This window comes from Cimex lectularius, unplaced genomic scaffold, assembly GCF_000648675.2.
Source record: "Cimex lectularius strain Harlan isolate CLEC.00 unplaced genomic scaffold, Clec_2.1 scaffold199, whole genome shotgun sequence".
Lineage (NCBI taxonomy): Eukaryota > Metazoa > Arthropoda > Insecta > Hemiptera > Cimicidae > Cimex > Cimex lectularius.
Window position 1 is genome coordinate 22,052 of NW_019392740.1, and position 18,712 is coordinate 40,763.

The 18,712-nt window shown below is 32.7% G+C and overlaps 1 protein-coding gene across 2 annotated transcripts; it reads right to left on the reverse strand.

Annotated features, from left to right (window-relative positions):
- Positions 1 to 851: 851 nt before the first annotated feature.
- Positions 852 to 18,668, reverse strand: LOC106663480. Of its 2 annotated transcripts, XM_014388343.2 has the most exons (5): positions 18,480 to 18,668; positions 15,117 to 15,315; positions 4,692 to 4,744; positions 3,017 to 3,175; positions 852 to 1,122 (listed from the first exon to the last, which is right to left on the reverse strand). In XM_014388343.2, the coding sequence occupies exons 3-5, from the start codon at positions 4,731 to 4,733 to the stop codon at positions 940 to 942; spliced, it is 384 nt and encodes a 127-aa protein (XP_014243829.1). In that variant the 5' UTR covers positions 4,734 to 4,744; positions 15,117 to 15,315; positions 18,480 to 18,668; the 3' UTR covers positions 852 to 939. The 2 variants fall into 2 exon arrangements, with proteins under 2 accessions (XP_014243829.1, XP_024082848.1); XM_024227080.1 differs by lacking the exon at positions 18,480 to 18,668 and having other exon boundaries at positions 15,117 to 15,333.
- Positions 18,669 to 18,712: the final 44 nt, after the last annotated feature.

Here is an 18,712-nt window from a genome sequence, read left to right on the forward strand (position 1 = left end):
CAGAAATATCAGGTCATTCACTGTCGCTGCTATAATTTCATTCACTAGGTTTTTCTCTGTATGTTATGTTAAATCTCCATTGAGCTCTTGCTTCGCATTCTAAGATGATATGGGAGGCTGTTTCCTCCTCCTCATTTCATAATCTGCAGATGGGATCATCGTTGTATATGCCCATGTTGTGTAGATGTTTTCTGAGATGCCAGTGATCAATGGGTTTGACCACCATGGAGTGGGCTTGCCAGTCTTGTTGAGGGTTTTACTGTGTCTAACACCGTTAGAGTTTATTCACTTCTTTTGTTTTATTTTGTTCTATTCTGCGATGGAGGATTCTATATTTGCTTTTGTTATTCCAAGTGTAGGTTTGGGTCTGCGTTTTCGTTACCCAAAATTCCTTGCCCTAGCACCCAAGGTATCACCCAGGTTTTGGATATTTTGGATTCACTGACTAATTTTGATGTAATTTTTATACATGCCAATGCTTTTAATAGCTGCTTAGAACTTATGAGAATTTTTATGCCAGTATAACCTCTTTTTTTCTTCTTTGTTTTGGAGCCATCTGTATACCATATCATTGAATGCTCTCCTGAGGCCTTCCTCTCCTTTGTAGTTCCTTGAGACAATCTTTTGTTGTAGAAAGGCAAATAAGAACAAAAAAGGACTATTTGACTACATTCAGCATCATCTACTACTTCGAAGAAGACACTTTTACTGAACCAACTTGAGCTATGGAATTTAAAAAAAAATTAGACATGTTTATGCCAAAAATAAAATTAAATAAAACATCACTAAATCGAAACAAAAATATTTATTTTTAACAATATATTAAGATTGACATAAATAGTTAACAGCTATTATAAAAATATAAGTTTGGTGAGTTTGGTTTTATTTACAATGAAAAAATGGTCGATTCGTTTGTCCTTTTTTGAGAAGAAGACAAGTTTATCCACTGTAAACAAAGAAGATATCTGCGAAGAATACGAAACCTTGTATGATCGCCATAGCTCCCTTTGCGAGACCGAGGTTGGTAGTTGAAGAGCTGAACCTCCACTTGCGAAAGTGATGTATTGAAAGAGCACCAGCAACAATGTAGAGAATACCTCCGGCGATACAATAGAAAAAGTCCTGCAATATGGAAACACAAATTTAGTAATAAATTACGCAAAATTAACTGCTTTATAAATAATTTTTTTCTCTTTTTAAGAGATTCTATAAAGACTGAAAAAAAGGCTGTTATAGCTAAGCAGATGGATTCCCCGTTTAAGAAAAACAAAATTTAAAATAGGTTCTTGCATTATTTACTTTCCTGTAATAGATGTAATTGTAAAAACATTTTAAATATATAAAAGCAAATTTATTTATACCACATTTACACATTTAATCACAGAAATATTTTACACTTTGAGAAGGTTATATTTTACTCTGTAATATTAATTGCAGTTGAAGGGCATTTTCCTAAGCTGCCCTATCCACACATTATATAAGAATGTAAAGTACGATCGTTATATCATATTGGCAATTCACGTAAAAAATAAAAATAATAAATATTTGGAGATGGTGAGGTGCGGTCTGGTGTGACGAAGGTTTTAGAAAAACATTTTCTTTATCATGCCAACGTTTCGATCTTTATTGAGATCATCTTCTGCGCCTGGGATTTATAAACATTGTGTAAATTTTACAAATTGATGTAGGATGTGAAAAAAAATGAATTCATACAATGCTAGAAAATTTTAGATTTAAAAAAAGAATGAATTTATACAATGCAAGAAAATTTTAGATTTAAAAAAAGAAAGGAATTTATACAATGCTAGAAAATTTTAGATGAAAAAATGAATTTATAAGAGGAAAATTTTAGATTCAATCAAAGTATTTGTACTCTTTACAAACTAAAACCTAATACCAGACCGCACCTCACCATCTCCAAATAATCATTGGCAAACTGTCAGTAAACACCACACAAAAATAATAAAATTGACAAATGTTTTAACATTTTCAATTTTTCCGTCTAAACATTTTTGAAATAATAAAAATATGCAGAAAGTTATTATAATTTACTCTAATAGTAAACAGATCGATATGATCAGAGATTCAAAGATAGATTAAAAGAAACGATAATTTTTGTTATCCTTTTTTGGAAATTACTCAATGAAATAGGTGACGAATTGTACACATATATTTTGAAGTACCGCCAGTACATCCAAACATTTGTTGAAATTTGACAGGATTTTCGACCAATTGTAGGTTAATGTATAAATAGTTTGGGCGAAAATTGGCTGGCAGGAAGCACATAAGGAGTAATCTTCTTTTAAGGAGTCTTGCTAGGCACATTTTCTGCAAAACAACTGAACGTTTGAGTGTGCATTGTATTAAAATTATCTGGAGATCGTGAGATGCGACGTAGGCTTAGAAAAACATTTTCTTTATCGTGCCAACGTTTCGAGCTTTATTGAGATCATCTTCACGGCCTGGGATTTATGGAGCTGAAGATGCTCTCAATAAAGATCGAAACGTTGGCACGACAAAGAAAATATTTTTCTAAACCTACGTCACACCAGACCGCATCTCATGATCTCCAAATAATCATTAATTAACTAACGGTCACTAAACACCACGCATATTAAAATGTTAATTAAAAAACAAACAAAACGATTGATAGCAATCAGTAAGTGATTTGGAAGGAGGCGTCATTAACATTTTTAAACAATACAAATTGGTGAAACATGATAGAATAAATGATGAACGTTGATTTGGATCTATTGTTACAGTTTTGTTAAAAACGGAAGTTTATTTGAAAAAAATGTTTAATGTTATTTACGTTTATGTTAAATTAAAAATTACAAAATCTTCAGCAAATTAATAAATTCAATACATGTAATAGCCGAAGACAGTTGCTTCCGTTCGTCTATCTAATTTGACGCAGGATGTCCCGGATTTCTGTCGTGCCAATAGCCCGAATAATGACAATGGTTTAAACGGAGGACTTCCTGTTTGTACAATAATTGTTCAAATATAAAATTACCGAATGTTTCGCATTGCTGCCCCCTGTGAGATATGCAATTAAACTTCCGATAACGACGATGAGAAAACCCGCGAAGGCAGTCATTATGATGAACTGATGGAGGAGCTGCTCTGCTTCGTACGTTTCATAGTGCAGCCAGTAAATGATGACAGCCAGTGCCTGTTAACAGTAAAAACAGTATTACAATTTAGTATCTTTAGTATAATAAGCAGGGCTGTGAAATGTATGAATTTGCAATTTTTCCTGGTTAACTAAAACATCCAGTTTTAACAAACTGTATATGTTTTGAAGCATTTGGAATCAATTTAAACTATATTTATTTTGCATATTTGTGCATACATTGCCATAAATGCATTTTTTTCATAAGTGGGTTATAATTGCATATTTGTTTTACATATCCGGCATATCGGTATTTGGCACGTCAAATTTTAATGTTTCTGAGCAGGTAAAAAAGAAAAATTTTCCTAAAAAGAGCTGCGGGCTCTCATTCTTCCGTTCCGGAATAGTGTTTGTACCACTGTAAATTTTATCTTGGAATAGTTTAATTGGATTCATAGAAATACTACGACCTCAGTTCTCTTCTTTCCCTAACATTATATTTCTCAGTTTTACCCAGTCTCTCATACGATTACCATCGTGAAACGTTATTTGTGTGTTGGAACTGACTACTCCTAAAAATGCCGAAAGTCCCCGCAAAGATGAAAGATCTTGTTCAATAGTGCGTGAGTTTTCAAGTGAGACTTTTAAGGGCTATGCAGACGTTTTATACTGCGTTTGTTGTGACGTATCAACAGATACACGTTTTTTTGGTACACAGTACATAAGGACAGCAAAACACAAGAAATACAAAGGTAGGAAGTCTATGTTTCAACAAACCTTTGTGACGCAAGCTGCCACAAGAGCTGAGTCTGGAAAGTCGAGTTTCGATACCGATTTATGTCGTACTTTAGACATACCATACATATACTAATATAGCCACCCTGAATTCAAGGTTTTTTTTTTNTTTTTTGAAGGTTACTATGCAATGCAGTAGTAAAAATAAGTTAACCGTTAAGTGTTGTTTATAAATAATCACGAGCACGTCTACTTCAGGAGAGGGTGTGGAATTTTAAACATGTTCAACTGTGCATAACAATTACAGATTACCGACTGACTCATTTCAAATGTTTTGTAATGATTCTTGGACAAAATGCAAAACAATACAAATACAAAAATTTTTTCGCGAATCGTAGATCATTGTGTCCTAACTCCTCGTAATGGGTTGATAATGAGAATGACAATTTCATTGTTCCTGTATATAAGCATATGGTACGGTATCGTATGTGTGTGTGTGTGTGTGTGTGTGTATTTTATTGTAATTTATTTTAGTATAATTTGTTTTGTCGTATTTATAATTTACATGTATTTTGTTTGCTAATTATAAGAATTCCAATTGTTTTTTCTTGATTCCTTAAACACAAAGAATTTAATAATCTATGACAACCGTAACATACAACCGCTAATGCAGTTTGACGCTTATTATAGCAAATCCAATGAAAATTAAAATTCTTAGATTAACATGTTTTGTTGCAAATAATATTGACTTTTTTAGTATTTCGATGGGAAAATTAACCATCCTGGACATGAATATTGTGATTGCTTATTAAAAAAAATATTAACAAAAAAATTGACTCACCAGTTCCACAACCTTCATTGCTAATGTCTTCGAGGAAGCCATTGTCTTTTAATCTGAAAATAAAAAATAAATGAATTTTTTTTAAAATGTAAGGTTGAGATGAAAAAGGTTGTGTCACGAACGGGGTTCGAACCCATGACTTTCGGGACGCTATAACTCGAGTAGTTCGAATAGCGGCGTATAAGGGTTCGAACCCCGCTCCTGACACCACACCTTTTTCACCTGAACCAAGACCTTACATAAAAAGAATGATTAAATAAAATAAATAATTTGGTCATTAGACCACTAAACAAATGGATTAATAAAAAATACCATCTAAATTAACAATTGACATTTAATTATCAAATGAGTTTAAGCATGTGCACATAGCATTCAATAATAATTGAAATTCCTTAAGAAAATATCCAGATCTCATGATAATCTATTAATTTTAATTTTTACTCATCAACTCATGAGTTGGTTGTTCTTCCCCTATATCCTTAAATTACATACATACTCTTCAATATCCATGCATGTATATGCATTGTGGAAATTAAAAATTTTTTTTTATCTAAAAAAAGAAAGAACTCCATAATTTTACATTTCAATATTCACGTACTTAGTCTTTTTTTTAGTTTAATTGCCTTTCCACTCTTTTATTGTATTGGTAATGGTAATGAGGATACTAGGAAGTGGGGTTTGTGCTCCCAGGCCCTGCAGCCTTCTGGCTTATTGTACCTTCCTAGTTCTCTAGTTTAGTACAATAGACTCCATATCATACTTCTCAGAAATATCAGGTCATTCACTGTCGCTGCTATAATTTCATTCACTAGGTTTTTCTCTGTATGTTATGTTAAATCTCCATTGAGCTCTTGCTTCGCATTCTAAGATGATATGGGAGGCTGTTTCCTCCTCCTCATTACATAATCTGCAGATGGGATCATCGTTGAATATGCCCATGTTGTGTAGATGTTTTCTCAGATGCCAGTGATCAATGGATTTGACCACCACGCAGTGGGCTTGCCAGTCTTGTTGAGGGTTTTACTGTGTCCGACACCGCTAGAGTTAATTCACTTCTCCTTTTGTTTTATTTTAGTCCATTCTGCGATGGATTAAATTAATAATTGGCATTTCATTATCAAATGAGTTTAAGCACGTTAAAGGATCTTTGAAATTTCATAAAATCAATGTATTTTTATTTATTTTACTTTTTATTATTATATATTACATTTCATTATATTGTCGACTTATTCACTCAATCGCAAGTGCGACTGCAATTATGCGCATAAAGTTATCAAATAAATAAAAACTTTTTAAAACTTTTTTCGCCATAGCGATGAATGCGATAATAAGGACTCTAGTCTAAATGGCTTAAAAAAATATTTTTCAAATAATGTTTAACATTTTTAGGTTTGAAAGTAGTAACATTGTTGATCTTCAAATATTAGAAGCGTATTGATGGTGACATTTTCTCTCTGATTGCATTGATTCCCAAGAGATTCAAAAAGCACCTTATGAACAATGCCTCAGCAGGACGTGAAAACCCCACTTCAAACGATAGATAAAAAATCGATACAATTTATTATTTGTATTTTAATAGTATTGTTTATTACATAGATAGATTTGATTGTAGATAGGGAGAGCTTGCACAGTCAGTCTTAGTTTAAGCCCGCAGGTTGTACAGTGTGTTTGCTTAGTCATTCAAATAAATGCGTAAAATGTCTTAAAACTGTTCGTTTTCTTATGTATACGTACCCCGTTCTCAGATAAAAAGGAATGTGTTCACAATGAAAACTGGGTGCGGTAATCGTAAAGTAAATTTCCAGGAAAATTTGAACTTTTCAACAGGTCTGTAAACCGTGATAACATCAATGGCATCTGTATAATGCGCTGAAAATAGAAAAACAAGCTGATCTGACTGCATCAAAGTGCCTTCTATAAATTAGACTACAGTTATCCTGGCATTGTTTCTTCGTACAAGTTTCTACAAGCTCCGGCAAGAAAATCTAAGGAAAAAGGCTAATTCGTGTGCCTGGTGGACTATATATTGGATCTTGATGGTCGATTCAATTCTGAACCCTGTTGGCCCACCTTGACACGGTGCATGGTGCTATGACTAAAAATGCCAAAGTTGGTAAACCGCGACATATTTTCCTCCAGAGATACAACACAAGGCCACACGTTTCATGTAAGACAACCTCAAAAATCAACGAACAGAAATCTACCTTCTCCCTAGTTCTTTTTAATGGAAATTATATCCTTTTTACAATAATGTTATTTTTCACGAAATTGCACGTTTTTACGGTTCACTGCACAAAATTGCATTTTTCCTCTATTTTTTTAAAATAATTGTGAGGAGCGTTCAAGGATGGTGTAGTTTAGAAAAACACCTTTTTCATTTTTTTTGCCGACGTTACGACCTTTATTCGGGTCATCTTCAGGGCCTGGGGAAATATATATGTACGTGAATTTGTATTCTGCTGTTTGAATATGAAATTATGCAGAATACAAAATCACATCCCACAAACCTTTCCCACAAAACCAATATGATTAATTAATTTACATCTTAAATTGTATTTTTTCCAATCAACAAATGTTTTGAAATTTACCCAGGGCCCTGAAGATGACCCGAATAAAGGTCGAAAGGCGGCAAAAAATAAAAAAGGTGTTTTTCTAAACTACATCTTTCTTGAACGCTCCTCACTTCAACAAATTTTGAAACAACGAGTCACTATGAAACACCTAATTTTTTAATATTCACTATTTTTTATGCATAAAAACCAAGTGAAAATATACAATTTTTAAGTGATTACAGTATTTCGTTAACGAATTGAGTGTAAAATTTTTTTTTATAACGGGCTTCATCCATGTTTTCAACTTGCGAATGTACACAATTTTTACTTCTGATATGCCCACAAATGAGAATGCTCTTACCGCCACATTAGCAAATCATCTCTCTTATACACCAGCTTCACTCATGCTACAAAACCACATATCAACAATTGAAATATGGAGCAATATTTGGAAAATAAAGTTTAATTCCTCAAAGTCATAACGTACCACCTTTACACTCCGTCGTGAGACTGTCCTAACATATACTTATACAATTAACCAGTTCCTCAATCCGACAAAGTTAACTATTTAGGACTTACATTTGATAGAAGACTAACTTGGAATCCACACACACGATTTAAAACACAGACACTGAACAAACGATTTAAAATGCTTTATTACCTACTCAACCGGCAATCAAAATTTCCATTAAAATCAAAACTTTCGACATACACATACCTACTCAAACCTACTTTGATGTACGGGTGCCAAGTATACGGATCGGCCAAGTATTCCAATATTCAAAGATTACAAAGTTTTCAATCCAAAAATTTTAAGACTAATTGTTTCTGTCCATTTTTACGTAAACAATAGCACACTTCACAGAGCTCTTCAAATGCCAACAGTTTTTTCATCCATCAAAACAAATTACAGACGTTTTCATAGTAAATTACAAAATCACACTAACACACAAATACGGTAATTCCTTTCCCCATAATTACCAGGTAAACGTCTGAAAAGAATATGGATAAGAGTCCTCTTAAATGATTAATGTCATCTCATTAATCCAGAGCGGCTGCCAAGGGTAGCTTTCTCTGTAACGCCCGTAATGCCGCAAACACAAATTACCCAATCTGCTGGTTGTATATAATTCATGTTCAGTTGCAGATACAAAGAAATTAAGTAAAAAGAAATATTAAATTTCGCAACGTTAATTTTTTAAAAGCTATTGTATATTTGTCAAATGTAATTATATATTGTACGTATTGGGTTTAAAATCGTTAACGTAACGCATATGATACTAAAAAGCCAATAATTCCACTACTGTGTATGGCTGCTAAATGATATTTTAATGATTTCTTTCTGAAACAGGCTGATGAAGAGTGTCAGACGTCCGAACGTCACAAGAAAATGTTCTAAACACGACATTCAATTTATTCCTTGGGCCTCTTCTCCTTGACTTTATAAAATAGAAAATTGATAATCCCAAGGCCGACTAACCCAAGCACATAAAATAAACAATCAATCTTAAACAATGTTTAAGACTGTAATTCATTTTATTAGATAAATAAAATTTTTGCTATGTTAAATGGGAGTTGTTAATCTTTATAACATATTTTGCTCGATTTTTTGGCGTTTTTACACATTTCTTGATTTTTATGCACGTTTTGAATCATTTTACTGCACTTTTTTGTAAAAATAATTTCAGTAAATCTTGCGTTTTTTACATTCTTGCGTTTAAATTTATAATTAATTTTATATCACGATCAACAGATAACGATGATGATATTAACTAATGATTAATTAATACATTAACGTAATTAATTAATTTGTGACAGTGATAACTGTTGTGGGGATTTAATGCAAACTGAAAATCTGTGGTATTTGTTTTGGTCGTAAATGTAATGACATTTTAATTTATAAATAATAAACTATTTATGGGTGGATGTCACTAGTATTATTTTTTCTTTGATGACACCATAGGTTCTATTCTATATCTATTTCTGAAGGATATCGTCTGAAAACAAGAACAATGCTGCTAAAAAAGAAATATAATTATTTTATCGAATTAATGCTAATCTTGCCTATCTTGAGCTGAGTACACTTCACTTGTACTGTAGTTGTACTAGTTTTCAATTTGATTTTGAAAGGCTCTGCGTGATGTTTGTAATTAAATCATAATTGAATCATTTTTTTCCGAGCACTCATTCAAGAATTTTTCTTCCTTTTTAACGCAAAACGAGATTATATTTATCTATACTGGTTTTATTTGTTTGGAAGTTGAGCAATGGTTGAAAAGATAACATGAAAAAGTATTTCAAAACGATTGAATAATTGAAAAAATTAGTGCGTTAAAAAGAGACGCGAACGGTTTTATGTTTTACGAATGGATGTGTAATTCAAACAGTGAATTTTGCAACAATTTTCAAAATAATTACTCTCTTGTTCCTTTTCAATCAGCTATTAAAGGATCATTAACAGTAACATTCTCCAATTAGAAAACAATTGAAAATTCCCACAAGTTCCGAACCGACTTTTAAAAGTGAGATAATAAAAGGTCGATCCGGCCTTCTGTTTCAATGATCTCATCAGAAAATAATCCTGTGATTCCATGGCCGTTATTTTAAGCTGGAAAAAAAGACTATAGATTGAATGACATTGAATTTTATATATACTCTGTGAGAAAAAAAAAAGCTTGCCCTGAAACCCCTTTAAAGTTATCATGTATGCAGGTCTTAAAACCGTTTGTTTTCTTTTTATGTACTACGTTCCGAAATACTCGGTCGTCCTTAAAAGGACAATGAGGATCTTTAGCGTTCGTACCTGGCTCATGGCCTTACCGGACGTTTTGATTATCAAGATGAGAGATGACGCACCTCCGCTCACGACTGAATGTGTGGTACAGCCGCAAGTGTTGGTGTAGAAGCCGCTCCAGCCCCGAGGGACCAAGACGGGCCTCACTTTCCGCTTGCCCTTTCCGAGAGGTCGGGTCTTGAATTGTGCATCAGACCGTATGCCGCGCGTAAAGGGCTACCCAAGGGCTGAAATGCATCATCCTAGTCTCCCACGCACTCCCTAGATAGAGAAGGGGACTCTATATCCCAGAGTATTGGAGCTCCTCCAGCGTTTTTGTTTAAAGTGGAATTATTAACCACCCCCTAGAGGAGACTGCCTTTGGTAAAGGAAGCCCATGCCGGCCCCACCGGTTACTATGTGCTCCCATCTGCAACTTCTCACACATTCGAGGGACTCCGTCCTCAACCCTATACGCTTCGATGGTCCGATCCTTCGTATCCCGTGACGCCGGGGTTGTAACGAAGGACGGAAGTGCTTGGGCGGATAGAAGAACAGCCTTTTCTCTAAATTCCCGCCAGGAACATGGCACTAAGCCACTACGAGTCCGTTCCCATGTAGCAGGGCTGGACTTTGGAACATTTTATGCTACCCTGTATACATGCATGTATGGTTATGCACCCTCCCTCCCTATGACACCCTCACCCTCGTGTACCTCTAAAAAACGGCCGTCTGAAACCTCGCACCCTTACCATCCCTAACCATCTTTTATGTACTATGAGCTACTAAACTACTATAAACTTGGTCCAATCCTTTCATAATATATACTGCTGACATATTTCCAGATGACAATGCGAACCTGGCTACTCACAGTAATACTGTCCTGGCCGTTCGCCTACAGTCCCACCTTACCATCCTTGAGCTCTAGCTTAAAAATCTATCTAGATCTCTCTAGATAGAAACATCACTAAACCATTGTACACAATGTATAATGTATACATTTGTTAATATAATTTCTATTTTCTGTTCAGAGTAGACAAATAATATCACTATATGACAGTTTCATAGCTAATTGATCATGTTAATTTTGGGTTGCTAAGTCGAGTAGTATGTTTATGACAAAAATCTTCTGAAATTTTCAAAGTTGTGTTATAACTCATTGATCTATTTGGAAAAATAATTGTCCCGCATAAAATGAGAATGATTTATGAAGCTGCAGCCATATTTCTATATTAAAATAGACCTTTCTTATAAATGATATGACTATATTGAACCTAGTGAACCTAAAAACCTAAAAATGTATTCTACATATATTTTATGTCATGGGATGATGATAACATTTTAGTAAGGCAAGATCTCTTGTAGTATCTGGCTGACAAGTTGTTTCTTAGATTTTTAAACTTATGATACGCAAGTTATTTATTTGTGAAGCCCAATGCGACGCGAATGTGTTTCTTGTGTAAGAGGTCATGCTACATCCCACATGAATCAAAAAGCCCAACCCTTTCTGATGTGTAATCTGTTTAACGCTAAGCACCATCAAGGAAGTATCCTACTAGTGGCCAATTTTACTTTAACTTTTTAAGCCTGTCATTTAGCTCATGGGTGTTCTCACTTAGTGTATCTGTGGTTTGTTTCATAAATGTATAAAACTCGGTTAATCTAGATCAGTGCTGCTTCTGATATTTTAAGTACTATGGCCAATTTATTGAGTTATGAGTTGAAATAACAATCATTAAATGCGGTTTTTATGGGCTATGAAGTTCTAAAGTTTGTTAGTCCTCTCTAAAGGTATTAATACACAATCCCGCCAATCAAATAGGAAGCATCCAACAATGCTATTATATACAGTGTTCTAATCAATTTCAATCAAATTCAAAGATAAATGGATAGATTCTGTCGCTATGAAAATAACGGACAGGGATTACAAAAATCGCTGATACCATGCCAGTACACGTTTTTTACATTTGTTAGTTTATAACTGCTTTTGGTGACCCATAGATACTCAGTTTAAGCTGTCGATCTATACCACTACCGGGGCTTGTTCTATTTCGATAATTTGTTCCATCGCTACAAGTTAATTAATGAGCTAATTGATTTAATTGTGCTTTAATTTAATAAACTGAGTTAAACTGTTTTCGTTTAACTAACGTATCGACATTGTTTTACTACTCTGAGATAGCTATAACCTTGTAGTTTATAGATTTTTTTCGCTCCTTTCCGCTTAAAATTTCGTAAGCGTGGGTTATAGCCAGTTTTTATCACTTGTGAAGGAAGCATCAGAGTGTGAAAAGTGCTTGAAACGAACGACGAAATCCTGATGTCATCAAATATAATCTATCTTTAGCAAAAACTAGGAAAATAGTCTAAAATACCAAAAATTCAGAACGAAAGAGTTTATTTCGTAATCAATAAATATCACATTATTCCATATAGAATAATTGAACTCCCCCTGGATGTAAACGGTTGACTCGCTTTTTCTTTCCATCCCATATTTTGGTAAAACTGTCGACAACACTGATTCCGTTAAGAGAGCTTGTTTAGTTTAATGCGTACTTAGTGAAGTGTTTCTTACATAAACAAAATCGGTTTTTACAGTCTTTGTTTACATTCGAAAAACACTCGTCTATATAAAATTTTCGGCACTTTGAAGTAAATTAATGACATGTTGATACTGTTAATTAAATCCCGGTTTCGGGCCGTCCTTCCTTTTAATAGATCCGGTCAGGGACGCGCTTCCCCTCTATGAAAATGTGATCCCTTCTGTTTGTTTGTGGGTTTTTTTAATGTTTACAATTATTGTACCTACAAAGCAATAGCTTTTTTTAAACCTACATAAGCGTGAATAAAAGGATAGCCGGACCTAAACGTTTTTAAACCATAAGAAATAATAGAAGATATAACAATACAGTTCCATTATATCTGCACTGTTATAATTTCACCATCACGTCATAACACGTTATGTAACAAGTAATAATTCGTGACACATTTGAATTCTTAATAAATTAAATAAAACAACTATCACAGAATCAAACCAAGAGTGAAATTTAAAAACGTTTACTATTTTATAAATTCGTGATTTGTAATTTGTATAAAATAATAATAATGGAGTACAGATGATTGTTTCGAATAAAATGAACTGATCATAAATCAATCATTAAAATTCTACCTAGTAAATACAAAAAAAATTAAAATTAATCTTCTAATCACCCCGATTTCTTAGGAAATAAAAACGAAGAACATGTGAAGAAGTGATGTTGAACTGCACACATACGAAAGATGTTTTTACTAAGATATAATGGCCATTAATAAAGGAATAGTCAAACTGAAAGCAAATATTACTCTGACAACCATGAGCATAAAAATAAAAAATAAAATAAAAATGTTAGTTAGCCAAATAAAAAAACTCGTCCGATTTTGTACGAATTAGAAATATTTTAATTACTTATGATTTGCTTTTCGTGGTAAATTTATTATGCAGTGTTTTAAACAATTTAATAATATTTATTTTTTAATTTGTACAAATTTTGAACTAAAAAATAAAATAACACATACTTTTACATATATGATGTTTTGCAAATATTTAAAGAAAAAAGCATATAATCACGTTCAAATACAAAATTAACTACATATAAACTCACACCAATAAATAATCATTCATTTTAATATTATGTACTATCAATTTCAAAAATGTATTAGTAACTACTTGTACAAAAAAACGTTGTCATAAATAATGCAAAATTTACAATTTTTTCATATCAAATGATAATTTGATTTCTGGTCTTTAGTGTGCTTACGAAATAATAATTTATAAAAATAAATACCTAACAGTTTACAAATCCAGAATCAATAGTGACAACTAAGCTTTAAAATACGAATAAAAATGCGTTTATTTATTATGCAGGTGGACGCAAGGTGATAACAATAAACTTCGAACCTAACATACCTCTATTCTTTATTTTTTATTTTTAAACAAAAAATTTAATCCGCTATTTAATCTCTGTATAAAAATTCAAAAATAATGTGTTTATGAGCCTATCTTATTACAGATTCTCAAAGGTTTAGAAATCTAATTTAAATATGGCAAATTATATAATATAAAGTATATTACAACATATTTTCTAGTTTTGTTATTTAATTAGAAGAGCCTTGTGCGAGAATGAAAATTTAAGGAGTTTTATTTTAATTTATAACGACAAAATTTAATAATTTTTCTGTTTTCTTGTCCATTTTTGTTAGTATAAAGTTTATTTACTTTCAAAGGTCAGGGAATGATGTACTTTGCACCTGAAATTGTTTATGTTTTAATGTGAATTAATTTCGTATTATGTGACGTATTAGTATGAATAGTTAACCGAATCAGTTTCATAATATGTAATGCATTAATATGAACTAATTTCATGCTTAGTTCATTCTCTATCTCATTTAACGGTTAAATAGTCAACTTAACCTCGTTTTTCGGTTGTACAAAAATTAATTTTACAAAAGGGGAAATAAAATCAGAAAAGATTCTATACTTATCAAAACAAGGGACATTGGACAAAGCATAATTAAGTCCAGGTGAACCACCCATATGACGAAGGAATAAATCTAAAAAAAATTATTACGAAAATGCATATAATGGAACTTTTCTAGTAAGACAGGAAATATAGAAAAAAAGAATTAATCAGTCTTACTAAGTCTTATTATCAATTGAGGAGATAGTGCATTTGACGTACATTGGATGGTTCATCTTCTGAAAATACAAATTATTATTTTTTAACAACTCCAAACAAAAACAAAATTTTTTGCAAGTTTTATAATCAACCATTTAATTTTACTTGATGCAAAAAAAATAATCCAAACATGATTATTTCTGTATTAATAAAAGTAGGACTTGATGATGTGATTATCCACATATTACTACGTGACTTTTAATATGTTAAATTTGGTTCATAAACAAAGCTAAACTTTGAAAAAAACGCAAAATTTAATTTGTACCATTTAAGACAGTTTTGTTTTCTAACTTGACCTGTATTATTAGCGGACAAAAATCTTAGTAGAAACTAATAGTAAAAGTAAGCATGATTTACAAATTATAAGTTGACAGGTGTGACTTACTGTTCGTTATGTCCTGTCTAAAGAAAGAAGTTCAAAACCGAAGAGCCACCTGTTGAGCCCGTCCTCTGAATGCGAATGCGTCGATATCTCTTTGCTTTCTTCTTTTCAGCGATTGCCTTGGAAAAGGAGCGCATGCGTCGTATACTTTGATTTCATTTTTTCTTTCTTTCCTTTTACCTTCAATTGATCCTTTGAATCACTAAATAGTTGGGTTCATATTAGTATATGTTTTATCTATATAAATCCAATTTCATTCGACAACACCTAAAATTATAATCCATAGTTTAAAGTCCTTAAATTAACTATATCAATTACTTTATTACTCCTATATATAAATAAGTATTCCATCATACTGTTAAACTCACGACAAAGAGCAAATTTAGATTAAGAAAGCCTTAACAAATATAAACTTTTGTAAGTGCAAGATTCGTAAGATCTTTAAATTGGATCATTCCCTGAAGATATTTATAAAACAAAACATTATTCGATTAACAAACAAGAAGGGTCTTGTTTTTTTGTTTTTTTTTTTTTTGGTCGTGACATGTTTTCCATAGATAATTCACATGTAGAGAAATTGTATACAACGTGGTAAGAAGGAAAACAAATCGAGCCATAAAATGTATGCTGGCTTTTAAAAAGTGAATCGAATTTCTTCATACTAAACTGGTAAATGAAATACTTTCACTCAGCCGATCTTAAATAACCGACGGGCCTGTTGACAGGAAACAACTTTGAATTTACAATCAACTTTCGCTATCTTTCTGGGCATTGTGTTTGAATCCCTGTCGTTTCATTTGTTGTGTTTTATTTTATTTTTCTTATAAAATTGGTTGTATCCGCACCCAACGTGAAAGTGCACAAAAAAAGAAAGGATTTTGTCCAATTTTTTGTCCTTTTGTGACCAAATTCGTACAATCTGGAATCCGTAGTTGCGACTCTAATGCACATTTCTTTCTAATTAAACTCCTCCAGACCTGTATAAATCATCTGGTGGGAAAATTAAAGAAAATAATACACTACTATTCTAATTTCATTGAGCTTGCACTAATATTCATATTCAATTATCAATCCTTGAATCTTTTGAGAAACTGGCAAAACCAAGTTTTAAAAACTAAGCTAACTAACTAAAATTCTTTTGATGAATCATGACTGTATCATTAACATGGCCAATAGGACTATTAATTCTTTAGGCTTTCTCATTTTTGACAATGAAAGCTAAATAAATGGGATATTTCGAACAAATTGGTCCGTTTGATTTAATTAGCGATTCGAAATGCTCTTGTCCCAGATCAAGCCTATCGTCATTATAAAAATAAGTTTTCAATTAATTAAGGTTTTGGTTGCGATAAAAAGTCAGTGTCACAAGTGGGATTCGAACCCTCGACCTTCGGCGAAATACGCCGCTGCTCTACCATTGAACCATCGTGACTTCGATCCTCGGACAATAACTTCCCATCTCAACCCCACCTTTTGAATTTTCCCTCCTTTTTGCTATTTTTCAATTTTTCAATAGAATTTATTTGGTCAAGCGGACCACGAAACCTAATAAAATATAAAAATAAGGTTGACGCATTTCAAAAGTGGCATACTTGTTACGATTATCGAGGCAAGAATTTCGTATCCATTACTCATTTTTATATCCGCATGTTTTTTTTTGTTGTTTTTTTCATACAAAACTCATTCAGATAAAATATGAGGGAATATTAGCTTCAAAGCTAAAATTGAACCATGATTATGGACGGATGTTAATACAAAATACGAAACAAAATATTTGTTATATAAATTTGTTTATATTTATTTCTTGTAATTCTTACAACTGCAATTTTTAGTAGCAACAAGCAAATCATATAACAGACATAGTAACTAGCATGTTTCACTTGATTTGAGAAGTGACAATCTCTTAAGAGTAAATCTTTCAAGAGTTCTCTCGGTCACAACCGTTTAGAGATCCTAGACGTGTAAGATTTCCAGAAATCGCGGATCAAGAAAGCTGTTAACAGGTGGATTGGGGTGAAGGTTTAAATATTTGTAGAAATTCTTGTATCGGGATTTAATAATGTCAATTACAAATAGGATTTAGAGGTCATTGTGGGTTGTTAGATTTGAAATCTAGTAGAGACAGTTAAATATTTTTTCTTAGTCTTTTTTGATTGGACGGATTGGATTTTGTTGGGATTAGATTATTTGGTTCATCCCCTTTAAATCCCCTTTAATTCCGTATCTTCATATCAGTCTGGGGAGGAAACAGCTTCGAATGTGAAGCAATGAAGACATAAACTGAGATACAAAAAAAAAAAAAAAAACTAATGAACTAGAAATTTATAATAAGCCAGAAGGGTGCAGTGCTTGGGGAATATAATCCACTACTTCTTACTATCCATCATCATCAGTAGGTCTTGTAAATGGGTGAGTTTGTTAATAAGGTGTAAGGTTGTAACCTGAGGTTGGAATAGGTTTTCCATTGAAATAGACTGTAGGTTAAGTGTAAATTTGCAGTGTAAAAGTGATATGAGTGGATTTCGTTAATTTTTATTCTCCATTTGCAAGATCTAGACTGGATACGGTTTCAATGGAATTGGTTGTCATGATCAGCTACAAACAAAACGATGGCAGTGCCGTCAGCAAGACAGCATTTATTATGGGTAGAGGAAATAGGAATTTCGTTTTGTATATTCCGAATAGGAAGAGCCTTAGAGCGCTACCCTGCGGGATACATGATGGATATATGGAAATATAAGAAGAAAAAGCCTCTGAGCGAGCGGCAGTATTGTCTATCAGATGTAATTTTAATATTAAAAGGTGCGTGAAAGGAAGGATATCTTTGAACTTTAACAGCAAACCGTACCTGATCGAACGCTTGAGCCACATCGATAAAGACACCAGAGCAATATTTAGTATATTAGAAGTTTCAGCTATAGATATAAAACATTGTAGAAAAAGCTTTTTAGTGATTTTGCCTAGGACAGGAAGGAAACTAATAAGGTGATAGGAGCTTGAATAAAAGGTAGGTTTGTTAGGTTATGGGATTATTTTAATCACGGAATATTTTCACTGTATTGGGAGGTAAGTTGTGCAGCGTTGATTCGCCACCTCAGTGATCTTATTAATCGTGTCTTTTTTGGTAGATTTTTCAAATAATCCACCTCAGAATATGCCAAAATACGTCTGTCAGTCAAAAATGACCGGAGGTGTTCAATAAGAAATTACATTTTCAAAAAATAATTTTTCGCACCTGTTACTATTTCACGAATATGAGACATTACAACATAAACTCATCCTCATTTTTCATTGCATCGAGAAAGAAGTTATACAATTGTTTTAATAAATATTAAAATATAAAATATCAAGATCCAATTTACATACCACTTCACTGAAATTTTTAACATCTCATGGAGATCTATACTTTCGCGGCTTCCATACTAATCTCTGTTTTCGACTCGATTTTAAAATAAACAGTTTAATATAAAGCAAAAATTTTCATTTCACTAGTAAAAAAGGCTTTTGCTGCAAAAAATAATGTATTTCTTCGCCATGTGTTGAGTCAGATGATGATAAACACGGGTGACGTAAAATCTCTAAATTAAACCAGCAAAGCC

Bases quoted from the DNA above. Each gene is read 5' to 3' on its own strand.
- LOC106663480 (XM_014388343.2), bottom strand. From the start codon at position 4,733: ATGGCTTCCTCGAAGACATTAGCAATGAAGGTTGTGGAACTG. The intron at 3,176-4,691 runs GTGAGTCAATTT...TACTGTTAACAG, and splicing joins CAATGAAGGTTGTGGAACTG to GCACTGGCTGTCATCATTTA. The intron at 1,123-3,016 runs GTAATTTTATAT...TCCATATTGCAG, and splicing joins GCAGCAATGCGAAACATTCG to GACTTTTTCTATTGTATCGC.